This window comes from Jaculus jaculus, chromosome 7 (genome assembly GCF_020740685.1).
Source record: "Jaculus jaculus isolate mJacJac1 chromosome 7, mJacJac1.mat.Y.cur, whole genome shotgun sequence".
NCBI classification, from domain to species: Eukaryota; Metazoa; Chordata; class Mammalia; order Rodentia; family Dipodidae; genus Jaculus; species Jaculus jaculus.
In genome coordinates this window covers 147,024,739-147,040,248 of record NC_059108.1, presented here as the reverse complement: position 1 = coordinate 147,040,248, position 15,510 = coordinate 147,024,739, and the positions used below count along the sequence as shown (strand labels likewise).

The window sequence follows — 15,510 nt, the reverse complement described above, 5'->3', positions numbered from 1 at the left end:
GAACCAGGACAAACTGTGTCTGCGGTTCTGGGCTGTGGCGCTCTAGGATGCACAGCTTCTTTGCAGCCTCAACTCCGGTGGCTCCAGCTCCCGGTGGGACAAGCCTGAATGTGCTTGGGTTTCCCCTGAGTTGCTGTCCTAAAACACTGACTGTGTAGACCCTCCACTGTGAGGTGGGAGCTGCCTCCTTTAAGTCTCCATAACCCTGTCCACAGACCTCTTTTGGTGTGGGCCTGGGTTCCCAAGCCATCACACCCGTCTCCACTGCCATGGCACTGGCCTGCCCACAATTATCATCATGTTTGTTTGTTTTGAGGTAGGGCCTCACTCTAGCCCAGGCTGACCTGGAATTCACTGTGTAATCTCAGGGTGGCCTCGAACTCATGGCACTCCTCCTACCTCCGCCTCCCAAGTGCTGGGATTAAAAGCGTGCCGGCTATGTTCTTGAGTGTGAGCCTGCTGTCCTTGAAGTCCTTAGGAGCGGTCTATATGTATATGTATACATGGCTGACAGCTGTCCCCAGGGCATCACTGCGAGCTCTCCCCACAGACCCACATTTCTGCTCTCTGCCTCAGCCCCAGCAAGCACAGGGGGTGCTGCATGAACCTGATGGACAGGCCTCGAGCTGGGGCACTTCTGTGGAAGGAGGGCTGGATTTGGGGGCTGGGTGCCTTCCAAGCCAGCTTCCAGCTCTGCCGACAAAGGGACTGGAAGTCCTTAGTTATCCCCTGTAGCAACGACACCCCTCCTCCACGGCATGGAAGCGTGCATCCTTGCCGGAGCCTCTCCCTCAGGCTTGGGCAAGCTTCAGAGCTGAGGGATCAAAGGTTGGAGTGACTGCCTCTGGAATGAGAAGGGGTGGGAACATTTCTGAAAGTGAAAGTATGGGGTCTGGGTGGCGAGTGGGCCTGCGCGGTGCTGATGGAGGCTGGGAAGTCCCAGCTGTTGGCCATTTGCTTGAGCTGCTCTGGAGGTCCCACGTCTGGGCCTGGCTCTTGGGACCCTGCTCCACTGGCTTCCTCTACCTGGCCCGGTGTGTCTGAGCACACAGCAGGTATGTTCATGGGCAGGTGAGGCAGGAAGGGTACTGTGGGTGGTGGGTGCGGACCTTAGAGGCTGGGACTGTCCTGGCTCTGTTAGTGGTCTTTCTGGTCAGAGACCTGAGCTTGGAGTCCAGATCGCTGAGTTGCAGGGCTAGCTAGGTAGCAGCAGACACACATACCTGGATCCATAGACAGCTGCACATCCTTGTAGGGAGCACAGAGACACATAAGACGTGCCGACACGGATGAAGATACACCTGTGTAGACCCTGAGGCACACACATACTAAACAATCACACACAGGGAGATAGGCCAACGTGCGTATGTGACAGTTGATGCACATGTCAGTGTAGACCTGCCCCAAGCTTACACTTGTACATCAGACCTACTTTCTTTATCCCTTGGTACCTGCCAAGTCCCTCTCCTGGAGGCTGGACCAGGCCCATTCCCTTCTCCATGGGGGCTCTTGGTTAAATGGCAAAGACATCCCAGACTGTGTGACTGTCGTTTAATCATGGGTAAACGTATACCCAAGGCTGAGACTAGACCCAGAAAAGGAGGTGCTGGCCATGTTTTGGGGCTTAGCTGGTTAGGGAAGGCTTATGAGAGGAAGCGATCTGAGGAGTTAACATGTGGAGCAGGTAGGGCTGAAGTCACTGCTGTCCGTCTATATGAAGGAGGCGGGATGAGTTCTTCTGAGTGCGTAGAGCAGGTGTGATGGGGGGGGCGGGGGATGAAGCGCAAGGGGCTGCAAGCAGGGGCTTGGATGCCAAGCTAAGAAGACTGTACTTCTGGAGTGGTGGTGGCCCAGGAGCAGTTAAAGTTGGAGGCTAGTGTGATAGGATCCTGCATGTGTGTCTTTTGTTTGTTTGTTTTGTTTTTCAAGGTAGGGTCTCACTCTAGCCCAGGCTGACCTGGAATTCACTATGGAGTCTCAGGGTGGCCTCGAACTCATGGCGATCCTCCTACCTCTGCCTCCCGAGGCTGGGATTAAAGGTGTGCGTCACCACGCCCGGCTTGCATGTGTCTTTTTAAATAGGTGTGGCTGTCAGGTAGTACAGCTACTAATAGCATTTGTGAAATTAACATAGGAAATTAGCTAAACCCGTTCCCATCATGTTCAATCTCAGATTTTTCTAAGCAGACAATCATATTACCAATGAAAATGACAATTTTTGTTTGTTCCTCTTTAATGCTTACAGCTCCTCTTTATTTTTCTTGCCTTATTGCCTTAGCTAGCTAGCTCTTCCCGGCAAACATTAAGAAGGATTGAGAACACAGATCTTCATCCTGTTCTTTATTTTCTGGAAAAGATTTCCTAGCTTGCAAGAAAAGTTTTCAAGACAGGTTTAGGTTTCAACAAGTCCTCTCCGACTTGTCCGAGGGCATAGCGTCCAGGGAAAGCAGTTGGTGGGGTAAATCAGTGGAGGATGGGAAGCGGGGAGGTAATAATGCCACAGGCTGCCTGCAGTGGCCATTCCTAGGCTTCCAAAGATGGGAGGAGAGCCTGCCCAGTCTCAAGGTAGGTGGGGAGCAGGATTCTGAAGGAAACTGGGATGGTGGGAGCTGCTAGAGGAGGGAAGGTCTAGAAAAGGGGGTACGGAGAGTAGAGAAGTCCAGGCTGACCTCTCGGCCATTCTGAACTCCCAGGGAGGGGGTTCCCCATATTCGTGTGCTCTGGATGACTCTCTTGCTTCCAGTACTGGCCCTGCAGGTGATGTGGTTGTCTGACATGGAGAGGAATGGCCCAGGGTTCGGGTTGGCCTGAGTCGGCAGGACCTCGGAGCTTTGTCAGTGCCAAGTTCAGTCAGGGGGTAGCAGCAATGGGGAAACTGAGCGGCAGGGGGGAGGAACACCAGTATGGCACCTGGCTAGGCCAGCCCAGGCCAGCCTATGGAGAGGTATCCTTAACACAGAGGGACTGTGCTATGGGGTGACAGGGAGAGGGGATAAACAGAAACTTTCAAGCTAGGAGGAGGGTACCTCACCATCTGAGGACTTCTTAAGGGTGGGGAGTCTTGGGTCCTGAAAGCCAGGTCATGTTTAGGGATCGGAGAAGGAGATCGGGAGGGAGGACAGTCTGAAGGGGAACCAGATGCTGCATGTGCAGAGGGCTGAAGGGAGATCCATGGGCAAGATGGGGGGTGCAGAGTGGAGAAATACTAGCCTAGAAAAGGAGGGCCTTGAATGCCACCCCTTTGGATTGGCGAAGATCAAGAATGAATTGGGAAAAAGCTGAAAGCTGCAGGGTCAAAGGCAGTGTGGCCTCAATGTCCCTCAGGACAAGCTTGGTTGAGCAGCCTGAGGGAACTGAAAGTATGCCCGTATAAGCTGCCATGAGACGCAGCTACCCAGCAGCCTTCCTTCCGCAAAATCTGTCCCCATCTTCCCTGATCCTCACCTTGGGCCTCCCTGTAGGGAAAAGAGCTCCCTGGGCAGAGTCCGACCACCTGATGCTCAGGTGTACACACCAGCCTGGCTCCCAGGTATCCCTGGTCAGTCCAGCTCCCCACCCCTGAGTTGTATGGCTTGAGGTGAGACCCCAGGTTCCTCATCTGTAAAATGGGCAGATGGCACTGTTGTCCTGGAGATCTTATCTGGTTCGCATTGGGCTGCACACACAGTAGGTGTTTCCTAAGGGTGAACTCTTCCCTAGCCAGGGCAGGCTCACCTTGTCCTTTCCCCCATAGCACCCCTGTGACAGGGGACTCAGAGCACCCAGCAGGACCCAGTGTAAGCTGAGCAGGAATCTGTTCTGTGTCACATTGTGCCCTGTGGGTGTCAGCCCCCACACCAGGCACCGAGGAGCCCCGGGGAAGGAGAGGGAGGCCGGTCAGGCCCTGTCATGTGTGGTCAGGTTGCCTGGGGCAGGGTCCCTGAACTCTGGCACGGGGAAAGAATAATGACCTGTGGCCAGGGTGGGGCTGATAAGGCCACATCAATCACCTGGCTTCTTAACCACCTCAGCTGGTCAGCTTGCAGCTGCCAGTGGCTCCTGGAGCTTAAGGAAGGTAAGCCTCAGCTGGTCCTGGACAGACACTAGCTAGGGAGTGAGAGTCTGGGACCTGTCTGGCCATCAGTCAGTCTGCAGGAGCCAGTGCAACTCCCAGTGAGGGGCTCTTCTGGCCTCACTCTGCCCCTCCCCCCGTCCTGCTCTGGCTCTGTCCTGGCACCAGGGGGCTGGGGGGGGGGGCTGAGGAGGGATGGGGACTGTGGCTCTGGCCGCTCCAGCCCTCCTTTTGGCTTGGTTTCTCTAAGGGTGAAGGGAGAGTGTGTTGGCTCAACACTCTTCCCCACCCCCAACCGTATCCAGCTTGCACAATGGGGTAGGCAGGAGGTTCCAGCAAGTCTGGAAGGCTCCTTCCTCTCTCCCACCCCCAATGTAGCATAAGGCCAGAAAAGCAAAAACCAGATTCTGCTCACTGGAAAGTGAGAGGTGGTGTCTGGCAGGGCCTGGGGGGGTGTGTGTCCCCCATGCCCTCAAGTCCCCCATCTCACTCCCTGTGCTGGGAATTGTGGGTGGGGAGAGGGGGGAGGTGCAGTAAGTGAGAAACATATTGGAAATCCCTAATTCTGGGTTAAATATAGACCTGAGGCCCCTCCCACCACCTTCCCTTTGGGTTGTGTGGCTCTGATAAGCAGTAGAGTGGCCTCAGCCAGGGCCACTTTTTTTCAGTTCCAGGAAGGGGGTGCTTTCTAAAGGGGTTCCTACTGTTTGAGCAGAAGTAGCCTGGCCTTTTGTGTGAGCAGAAGTCTCTGGAAGGCATACAGGGGGTTGCTGGAGGGAAAAATGGGGAGAGGTTCAGGCTTTAGAACATAAAGCCCCAAAAGTACAGGAAGTGGTTAGTGGGCCCTGCCTTGTGGGCTGTGGGTTGAGCTGGCAGACCTTTGAATCTGCATAGGCAACACCCCCTCTAATTTCAGTGGGAAGGTCTGACCTGGCAGGCTGAGGGAGTTAAAAGTGGGCACCTGGGGAGACCTTCCTAGGAGGGTAGCACCAGGGAAGGCATCTGGATGGCAGTAGCTGTCTACATCTCAGCACCAGCTGCAACCTGGCACACAGAAGACTCTGGCCAACACAGTTGGCAGCATTCTATTTTCCACCACTAAGACCAAGCCCCAGAAGACTCGCCCAGGGGTCTGTGTCTGCTTCCTGGGCTGCGCTGGGCACCCTTTGGACTTCTTGAGCCTCCTTCCCACCCTCAGCTTTCCTGCTGCCGAAATGCCATCACCACGGACAGTGACCTCTGGCCCAGAGCTTCGAAGCCCCAAGGAGCCCGAGGAGCCACGGACGGCCGTTCAGAGATCCTGCAGGTCCAGCAGTGTGGAAGAGCGCAACACCCATCATAAGGACCCCTCAAGGCTTGGCCTGGGTACCTTGAGGAGGGCCTTCTCTCGGACCAGCCAGCGGGTCTCCATCCAGACCTCCAAAGAGGAGCCAGGCCTGCTCAGGAGAAGCTCCCGTTCTCTGTTCCGGTCCCTCCGGCGTGCCCTAGATGAAGGCCCAACTGCTGACCAGCCCCAAGTCACCGCTGTGCCACCGGAGCCTTCCAAGGCCGCCGCTGGTGTCAGCCGGCAGGCATCCACTGGCGCAGGGCCTGAGGACCCAGAACCACAGACAGGTGAGGTCCTACAGAATACTAAACCTCAGAGGAAACTGAGGCCATGGGGGAGGGTGGAGGAACGGGCTCTCCTTGAGGCTCAGCTCATGTCAAGGCTGCCTCCTGCAAAATTACACTCTAAGTTCTTCCAGTGTCCTCGCATGGGGTCCCCACCCACCAGCCTGGGCAAATGAGAAAAGTCAGGCTCAGGGACACTAAGTGACCTGCCGGAATTAAGCCACAGCTGGGAAGTAGAGAAATGGAATTTGAACGCAGATCTGCTTGACGGGGGGAGCCCTAGCCTTGCTGGACCTTTCACAGTCAGGCTCCTGGTTAGAGAGTTGGGTTAAGTATAAGATCACAAGGTCGGATGGGGTGCATGGAAGCCACTGTTTACCTGGAGGGGTGGCTGGGGAGGCTGCTCAGAGGAGCCCAAGTTGGATGTGGGCTCTGGAGGAGGAGTGGGAATAGAGGGCTCCTGAGACCTGGGGTTGACAGAGAGCAGAGCACCAGAAAAGCTGATGGGCACGGGGGCAAGAGCCTGGGCACAGTGGACACGCCCAGCCTGAGCCTGACCTTATTAGACCAGCAATTATGGCTGCACGAAGGAGTGAAAGTGGGGATGGAGGTAGGAGCAAGGTAAAAAGTGGTGTCCGCAAACTGGGCAGCCGGGAGCTTTTCTGCCTGACCTTTTCTGCCTGGCTTGGAGATCGGGTTCTACTTGTTCGAGAGTCATCATGAAACAGGGCTCCTGGCAGGTGGAACAGATCCGTTGGGCCGAGGGCATCTAAGCAGGGCTTTGAGCAGGGTCTATAAGCCTTAGTTTGGATCAGGGCCCCGAGTTGGCCCCTCTCCCTCACTCCCCTCTTCTCACCCGCACTTGCAGAAGGCAAATCCGTGGCCGACCTCATCACTGAGCGACAACTGCTGGCAGCCTTCGAACAGCTGTGGCACCTGGAGACACGGTTGGTGGCGGAGAAAGCCTCTCGCGCCTTTGAGCAGGACCCCACGGCCTATGCGCGCCGCGCCATGGACGTGTGCCTACATTACGACGGCCTGGCCGCGGAGATCAGCGCCATCGTGCGCGAGACCCTGGGCTCCGAAGACGTGGACCGCGATGCGCTAGCCGAACTGGCCCCGGTGGTGCGCGCGGAGGAGGAGGCCCACCCGGCTCCCCCGACCGACGGCGACTTCCTGCGCACGCCCCGCCACTGGCGCCAGCACTGGGAGGACGCGGTGCGGCGGAGCGCGCAAGAGCGCGTGCAGCGCGCTGGCGCCGGAGCAACCTCGGCGACCGCCGTGGGCGCGTCCGACCTGGCCCAGCTTCTGGCCGCGCTCGGGGGCGTGGTTCGCCGCGACCTGCAGAAGGTGCGGCTGGAGGTGCAGCCAGCTTACCGGGCCACCGATTTTCCAGTGTGGGAGGCCTACCTGCGTGCTTTCCACGGCGCGGTGGCCCAGCGCCTGCAGGAGCTCGCGCGCGAAGCCCGCGGCTGCGAGCAGCTCTACCTCCTGCTCGACTGGGCTGCCAATGTCTATGGCAGGTGAGGCCTGAGCGGGGGCACCTGGTCAGGAGGGGCTGGTACTGCTCGCTGGGAGGCCTTGGCGAACTGCTCAAAGCGTACAGGGCACCTCTCGTCTCCATCCCCGCCTGCACCTGGCAAAGGGCTCGTGACGGAGCACCAGGAAGACTGGGGATTTTTTTTTAAATTATGGACATTTATTTGAGAGCGACAGACACAGAGAGAAAGACAGATAGAGGGAGAGAGAGAGAATGGGCGCGCCAGGGCTTCCAGCCTCTGCATACGAACTCCAGACGCGTGCGCTCCCTTGTGCATCTGGCTAACGTGGGACCTGGAACACCGAGCCTCGAACCGGGGTCCTTAGGCGTCACAGGCAAGCGCTTAACCGCTAAGCCATCTCTCCAGCCCAAGACTGGGGATTTTAACATGCATTCGTGTTAGGCTGTAATGTGCATCTAGCCTGGGTTTCCCTTAGGGGACCAACCATGCGGAGTTTCCCCAAGTCGGGATGTTTGAGAGGAGCGTCTCACCAGAGCTAGGAGCCCCAATTGAGTGCTATGTTAGTCGGTAAGGTGCCCCCCTGGACAGGCCGCCACTTGAGGCTCACTGTACTCAGCACGGGTTCACCCCGCTTTCCTTTGAACGGGCATCTACGTGTAGGGTACAGCCTGCTGGGGACTTCCACTCCTAGCTCTGAACTCTGTGATGGTGGTGCTTAAGTTGATGAGCTTCCCCCTGCCAGGGATGGACTTCCTCTTTTTAAACAAAAAAATTATTATTATTATTATTATATTATTTTTTGGCTTTTTGAGGTAGGGTCCCACTCTAGCCCAGGCTGACCTGGAATTCACCATGGAGTCACAGGGTGCCCTTGAACTCACGGCGATCCTCCTACCTCTGCCTCCTGAGGCCTGGGATTAAAGGTGTGCGCCACCACGCCCGGCTTAAAAAAACATATATGTATATATGTGTATATATATATTCTTTAAGATTTTTATTTATTTGAGAGAGAGAGACAGAGAGAGATGGGGAATGGGCACACCGCCAGGGGCTCTAGCCACTGTAAACGAACTCCACATACATGTGCCACCCTGTGCATTTGGTTACGTGGGTACTGGGGAATACGAACGTGTGTCCTTTGGCTTCACAGGCAAGTGTCTTAACCACCAGGCAATCTCTCCAGCCCCGTCGTGGGCATCTTGAATTGCTATATGGCATCAGGCTATTACCACCACCACCCTCTTTGGTGTTCTCCAGAGTGGGTTGGATCAAGATGGGTCCCTGAACTGCGTATGGTGGTCGGGGTTCAGAGTCCAGTCTTGGGTGCAGGCCAACTGTGGGGTCAGAGGTCACCACTGAGGCAACCTGGCAGAGGCCCATTTGGACAGCTCCTTAAGCATTCTGAGGAGGCCCAGCTGGTTACTGAAGGGCCAGGAAATCCAGCCGTCAGACGCTTCCGGGGAGGGAGGTGGTGGCATAGACCCCGTAGAGGGCAGTGGGGGCGGAGTGTGTCAACAGTAATCCAAGTTCAGGGCCCTGAGAGATGGATTTAGACTTTGAGCCTGGCCAGAGGGGAGGGGGCAGCGGCTGCTACATCAGGGTCCCGCCCAGGTCCTCAGCACCCCACCCCTGACCCCCACCCTGCTTTTTAGTCCTGACTTCCTGGGCGCCCCGGACCTGGCGCTGCCCACTGAACCACTGCCCCCGCTCCTCGCACCTGAGGTGTGGGCCCGTCTAGAGAGCGACTATACCAGCTTCCTGGAGGTACGGTTCGGGCGGGGCGATGCTCGAGGGGCGGGGTCCTGCCTTGGGCACGCTGCCCAGGATCCAGATTGTGTGGTGGTGGTTCACCTGGAACTTCAGGCGCGGGCTGGGGATTGGAGTGGGGTGGCTCTAATTCCCTGAGGATGCAGCGCCCTCACTCCCTCCTGGGAAGCTCTGACCTGACCGCAGCCCCATACCTAAACCCCACAGACCAAGATCACAAGCTGCTTCGACCGCATCCTGCAGATGGAACAGAGCCGCTGGGAGGCCACCGAAGCCCCAGAAGTGCTGCAGGGACTCTACCACGCGCCTGTGTCCATCGACATCCACATGGTGCGCCCGGGAGGGGCTATGTCCGGGCCTGAGGCACGCAGCGAATGCCCAGTCAGTGCCCAGTCCTAACGATCCCTCCCCCTCGACGGGGCCCGATGTCTCTGTGGGGCGATCGGGAGCCCTGGGGGCGCATGGCCGCTTTTGGGTCTGGGAACAGATCCCAGTTCGGCTAGTGCACTTGAGTGGGGGGGCGGGGGGAAGTTGAGCCTTACCTGGAGCCACTGCACACTGGAGCCCCGCAGAAGGCCTGGGGTGGGCTGGGCCCGCCCCCGCCTGCGCTCAGCGCGTGGCGTCCCTTGCAGCTGGTGGCCGAGCACGTGAAGGCGGCGCGCGCTATCTCCACGGAGCTAGAGGCCACCACACTGCAGATCTGCGCGCGGGCGCTCGGCCTCTTTGTGCCCAGGTGCGGAGGCGTCGTCCACCCCGGTGTGGGGGGTAGGGGTGGGGGAGGTGGGGTGGCCAGGCCAGGCATGGGCGGGGTCCACCCGGTGGGCAGTGGGAGACCGGAGTCTTAGGTGTGCACTTCAGGGCAGTGCCAGCCCGTCGTCAGTGCCTAGCCGGGCACGATCCGTTCCCCGCCCCTAGGTTGGAGAAAGCTTTCCTGGAGTCGGAAGCGGTGAGCGAGCCGCAGCTGGGCGCCTACATCAACGCCTGCGCCGAGCTGAGGTAGGTCTCGGGGCGCACGCCCGGGGCGCTGCTCCGCGCGGCCAGCAGGAGGCGCGCGAGCTCCGGAGTCGCGGCCCAGAGGTCGTGGGCGCGCGCGCGGGCTCGCGACACCCGGGCGCTCGGGTTCTTCCCGGACGCTCCCGGGGACCGTCCCCTCCCTGCCTTGACCCTGCCGTGAAGACCTCCTTCAGCCCCGCAGAGCAGAGCTCTGGAATCGAGGTGAGGAGGGCTTGTCCAAGGTTGAGCCGAGGTCCAGGACGTGCGACCTCTCCTGGTCACTGGGCTCCACTTAACTGCCTTCCTTCATCCCAGGCCGGTCTACCTTTTGGAGAGCTTCTCCTCCGAGAAACCCCCATCCTGAGGCTCCGCCCTGGGCTATCTTGGACGTGGGGTCTAGGTCCCTACGCTCTCAGAAGGCAGTGCCCTCATTTTTTTTTTTTTTTCTCCAGGTAAGGTTTCACTCTAGCCCAGCTGACCTGGAATTCACTATGTAGTCTTAGGGTGACCTCAGACTCACAGCGACTCCCAAATGCTGGGATCAAAGGTGTGCGCTACCACGCCCAGCATGCCCTCTTTTTTAATTTAATTTTTTATTGACAACTTCAAAAATTATAGACAATAAACCACGATGATTCCCTCCCCTCCCCCACTTTCCCCTTCACAAAACTACTCTCCGTCACATCCCCTCCCCCTCTCAATTAGTCTCTCTTTTATTTTGATGTCATCATCTTTTCCTCCTATTATGAGGGCTCTGTGTAGGTAGTACCGGGTATTGTGAGGTCATGGAGGTCCAGGCCATTTTATGTCTGGAAGAGTGCATTGTAAGCAGTCCTACCCTTCCTTTGGCTCTTACATTCTTGCCACCACCTTTCCTTGGAGGGTGTGATTGAGATGTTTCACTGCGAAACACTCCTCTGTCACTTCTTAGCACCATGGTGCCTTTTGAGTCATCTCAGAGATCACTGCCCTCTGAAAAGAGAAGCTTCTCTAATCTAATCCAAAAGTGAGAGTAGCATTAATATGGGGATATGAACATTAAGAGAAGTGCTCACTGGGCAGTTTGATGAGCGTAATATATACATTTAGACAGATACCAGCAGACATTACACCCCTAGGGCTCATGACCTCCCACATCATAGTGTTTCAATACCAGTCCTCCAGCCCAATTAGTGAATGGCTGGTTTCCCCCATGACAGATATGCTACTAGTTCACCCATTGACTCATTTGGTCTGGCTGGCCAAACTTAAGACTTACAGTGTCCACTGTTTTAACTGCTGATGGCTCCTGTCTTCCATAGGACTGCATGCAGTGTAGGTTTCTCCAGCTTCCTGTCAGCTGGTCTACAGGGAGGAGCTTTTCAGCTCAGCTCCAGCTTGATTTCTCAGTGACCTTGCAGCCCAGGCATGTGGAGTCTTCAGCAATAAGCAATGCCCTCTTTGTGACTGGTAGGGACTTCCCTGACTGGCTGTGGAATCCATCAGTGACAGAAGGTGCAGGCTGTGGGCCACCCAGTGGGGTCAGATCCCAGCTTGGCTAATTGCTGGCTCTGTGCCCTGGGTCGTCACCTTACTTCTGTGTCTCTTCCCTAATACAATCAGAGCCCACTTCCTCAGGCTGTGGGGATGCAGTCCACATTGCCTCCGTGTGTCCCTGCCAGGCAGGGCTTTATGTGGCCCATGTGTGTCTTTGTAAGGCTGGCGTACCCGGGTGGAGATGCGCGCAGCCAGTAGGCTGTACAGCTACCAGTTGGACTAGACCTGCCTCAGACTAAAGCCGGGACCAGGATGAGGCACTGCTCACCAGCACTCTCATGCCAGCCCCCCCCCACGCATGGGGCCCAGGAGATTCAGCCCCAGGGATTCCCCACTCCCTTGACAGGCAGGGACGGAACTTCAGCCTGTCATACTGTGTGCCTGGGCTGTGTGGGGACTAGCCTGACCCTCAGTTTCCTCAACAGTGAAATGAAAACACTGTCACCTTCAGGGGCAGTAATGACACTTCATGGAGAGTCTGTGCCAGGCATGACTATGCTACACTCTCTCATCACCGAGTGGAATGGAGGTCCCATCCCAAAGCTGCCAAGAGCGACCTCTGCCATGGAGCTAGGGCGCCGCCCTGCTGGCCTGCCCCAGGGCTTTGGTGTTTCTCCTCCATCACTTCTGCTCTCATGGCTGCCACCTAGTGCCGCTCTCCCCACCCTTCACGAAGCTTAAATCAATAGAGCTAGTACAGGGCTCCACCCGCAGGGCTGTATGCTGGGCTGGTTCTCCAGCCAGCCCCCCCTTGCCCACTCATTGCTTGTCCTGTCTTCTCCCCAGGACCAGTCTTCTGGCCAGGTTCCCAGGCACCCTAAAGGATCTGGAGAAGCCCCTGGTGGCTGCCACCCACAGCTTTCAGAAGCACTTGCTTCAGGTTGTGCAGCGGGACATGCAGGTGAGGGGACAGGCTTTTCCCTTCCCACCTTTCATACCCAGCAAGCGCCATCTGCTCTCTGGAACCCAAGGCCCAGATCCCATAGATCATTTGCCCCAAATGAGTTTCCAATTGAGTAGGGACAGTTGGAAAAATGCCCATCACCTCACTGAAATCCCTACTTTTTAGCTGTCAACACCCAACCCCTGGGGTGGTGGAACCAAGGAATCAGGCCTGGGACCCTCAGCCAGCCCCTCAAGGTGTCCCCTGGGCTCACCCTAAGCAGGGCCTGGCTAGACGTTCAAAGAGCAGGCCTGGAGGAGGCATTTTCGGAGAAAAGCGCCCGGGGAACCCAGTAGGGAATGGGGTGGGGGTTGGCACACTGAATTCATGCCCTCCGCCCCCCCTTCCTAGCCTCTATTCAAGGTCCTGTGCACTAAGAGTTGGCTGACGCAGGACACGTTGCGCCCCCTCCTGGACAAGGTGGTGAATTTTGCACATCATCTTGAGCACGTGACTCCACCACTGGCACAGGTACCAGGAAAGGAGGTGGCTGGCATGGGTGTGTCCAGGGCTGGTACCTTTGATCCTGACCCCGCTCCCAATCTTTCCCAGGAGATTCTGCAGGAGGTGCACCGCTGTGTGGTCCGTGAGTACCTGGCGCAGGCGCTGAAGCCACGCGAGAGGTTCAGGGGCGTGGAGCGCGTGAATGGCTCCCAGAAGATGAGCCTGGATGCCCAGGCTGTCAGCAGCACCTTCAAGGGCTTGGTAGGAGCCGCGCTCAACGCTGGCGGGCCATTAGGGCCCTCCGCTTTCTTTTGTGTTGTTGTTTGCTTTTTGTTTTTGTTTTGTTTGTTTTTCAAGGTAGGGTCACACTCTAGCCCAGGCTGATGTGGAATACACTATGTAGTCTCAGGGTGACCTCGAACTCACAATGATCCTCCTACCTCTGCCTTCCGAGTGCTGGGATTAAAGGCGTGTGCCAGCCACCACGCCGGGTTTATTCTCATTTCTTGTCCCCAAAGAGCCCCTACTGTGGGGGCCGTGGAGGTGGGGTTCAACAAGGCGGTTATCCATACTCTTCATCCTGAGGAATCTGGGCTGGAGGGGTTCAGACCCAGTTGGGGTGGGCCCAGGTGGGGTGGCACTTTCCCGAATGTTTGCATACGGTTGTGGGTACTGAAAGAGTGAGAACTGAAACCTGGTGTGATGGGCAGGATGTGTGGGAACCCATCCCTGCTCCCTTCCCGCGATGCTCATCCCCTCCCCCCCCCCCCCCAACCCGCCCCTTGTCTGAGCTGCTGATCTCCCTCTGGCGATAGATTCCAGGCACTTCCTGGCTCGGATTTCCCGTCTGTATTGATAGGAAGACGTCTCTCTTGGAGGGTGGGGCTGGGGGAAGAATTTTGGGTTGCAGATGCCACCTGTGTGCTCAGGTCCGATGTCCACGTGGTGCCCTGCTGTGGGTATCGACTCGCGACTCGGACATGGGGTGCAGCTGGGCCCTAAAGGAGGGGCTGCAGGCAGGGCAGGTGAGCTGGCCCGCCACACAAGTCTCCCTGTGTCTGCAGGGCTCTGAAGCCACGTGGTTGGATCAAGCCATCCCATGCGTGGCAGAGATCCTGGGCGAGACTTACAAAGATGACATACGGCGGCACCTGGAGACGCTCATCCAGAGTTACCCCGACATCAGGTTCCTAGCTCCCCGACCCCCATGTTCTGATGGCTAGTCACAGATCATGAGGACTTGTCACTGGCACCGCCCTCCAGAGTCCCAGTGGCTGTGGGCCAGCAAAAGACCCGCGGAGGGAGGAGTGAATTAGTTTTGGGGTGCCAACCGGCTCTGTGCGCGTGTGTATGAGGTCAACCTGGTACAAGCAAGCTTGGACCCCAGGCGCCTGGCCAGAGGGTGTAGGGGCCTTGGAGCCGGCTGGGAGGTCCTCCCACTATTCTCCGTTTTCTGTGGGTTCCACAACCCTGTCCCCCGGAGCAAACCCTCGCTGGAAGCCCCGAGGCTTAGGAGTTGGCCAGGGGAAGGAGGCTCGATGGGGGCTGACCCGCCACTGAGTCATCGAAGCCTATGGAAATCCCAGTTCAGTTTTCTCCATGAACTCAGAGATTCCCGGATCTTGAAGCCACAGAAAACACCTGGCTTAGCCCCTTCCTGCTGGCCCCATTGTGGTCTCCCTTGGGTGGATCTGAGTGGCCATCCACTTTCTTTTTCCTGAGACCAGACAGTTTCCCTACTGTATCTCGGGGTTCCCCAGCTCTGGGTTGGCCCAGCTGTCCTCAGCTGGCTCCCCAGTGGGTACTGGGAGGGAGGCGGTCTCTCTGGTCGCCCCTCCTTAGAGCGTTCCATGTCCGCTGCTCAGTTGCCATGGCTGCCTGGCTGTGGTGACATCTTCCACGCCTGGTCTGGCCGGCCTCAGCAGCACCACTCCTCCCTCTGCCCGGCCAGTATGTGGAACCTGCCCCTCCCCCTCCCGGGGACCTCTGTGCAGGGGCTCTTCCTGCTGTGCATGTGCCCCATTCCCTTGTCTTGCCCCTCAAGACCCGGCTATCATGTACACCAGGCCCGTGCTCCGCTTCCTCCTCCAGGCCTGGGACAGTCTTGACCTCTCTGACCCGGCTCCAGGAATGTTGGGTGACTCACACTTCCTCCCAAGCCTGGGGTTCCAGTCCTCCCCAGGAGGGGAGGTTGGGGGTGCCAGGGGCCACTGCTGTGCAGTGAGGGCTCCTCCCTGTCTCTATAGGCGCGACCACATACTGGCCATTCTGGCACTGTGCAGACTTGGCCGCAGCCGGAACCAGAGCCTCTTGCAACACACCCAGGACCTGCTGAGGGCCGAGACCAAAGCTGGGGGCTCAGAGGCCTCCCAGGACCGCGTGCTGTTTGGGGAGATCGCGGTGCCCACCTCCGTGGACGTACTGATCACCTGTATCTAGATGGAGCTCAGTGTCCGGAAGAGCCTGGGGACACCTGCCACCCAGGGAGTCACTCCTGCGCCGCGCCCCCCTCAGAAGCCCGGAGTCATGGAATTTTTGTCTTTAGCCACCCTCCGCTGCTCGGGCAGAAAGAGCCAAGCATGGAGGCATTCCAGGCATTCGTGGGGGAGTCTCTTGAGGCATGATAGGCTTCCTGGAGGGCAGGCTTCCCTGACTAACTGTTC

The 15,510-nt window shown here is 57.6% G+C and overlaps 1 protein-coding gene and 1 long non-coding RNA gene across 3 annotated transcripts; one reads left to right on the top strand and one right to left on the bottom strand.

The window, feature by feature from the left end:
* Positions 1 to 909: 909 nt before the first annotated feature.
* On the top strand, positions 910 to 15,419 carry Exoc3l4 (exocyst complex component 3 like 4). The gene is made up of 12 exons (XM_004649430.2): positions 910 to 1,055; positions 5,250 to 5,665; positions 6,531 to 7,185; positions 8,817 to 8,928; positions 9,139 to 9,261; positions 9,564 to 9,664; positions 9,847 to 9,927; positions 12,247 to 12,361; positions 12,755 to 12,874; positions 12,956 to 13,108; positions 13,912 to 14,033; positions 15,094 to 15,419. Exons 2-12 carry the CDS (start codon positions 5,266 to 5,268, stop codon positions 15,284 to 15,286), a joined length of 2,175 nt encoding a protein of 724 aa, XP_004649487.2. The 5' UTR covers positions 910 to 1,055; positions 5,250 to 5,265; the 3' UTR covers positions 15,287 to 15,419.
* On the bottom strand, positions 8,320 to 9,281 carry LOC123462053. Of its 2 annotated transcripts, none has more exons than XR_006638067.1 (3): positions 9,141 to 9,281; positions 8,882 to 9,034; positions 8,320 to 8,700 (listed from the first exon to the last, which is right to left on the bottom strand). It is a non-coding gene; the product is annotated as an uncharacterized LOC123462053 (long non-coding RNA). The 2 variants fall into 2 exon arrangements; XR_006638068.1 differs by having other exon boundaries at positions 9,126 to 9,231.
* Positions 15,420 to 15,510: the final 91 nt, after the last annotated feature.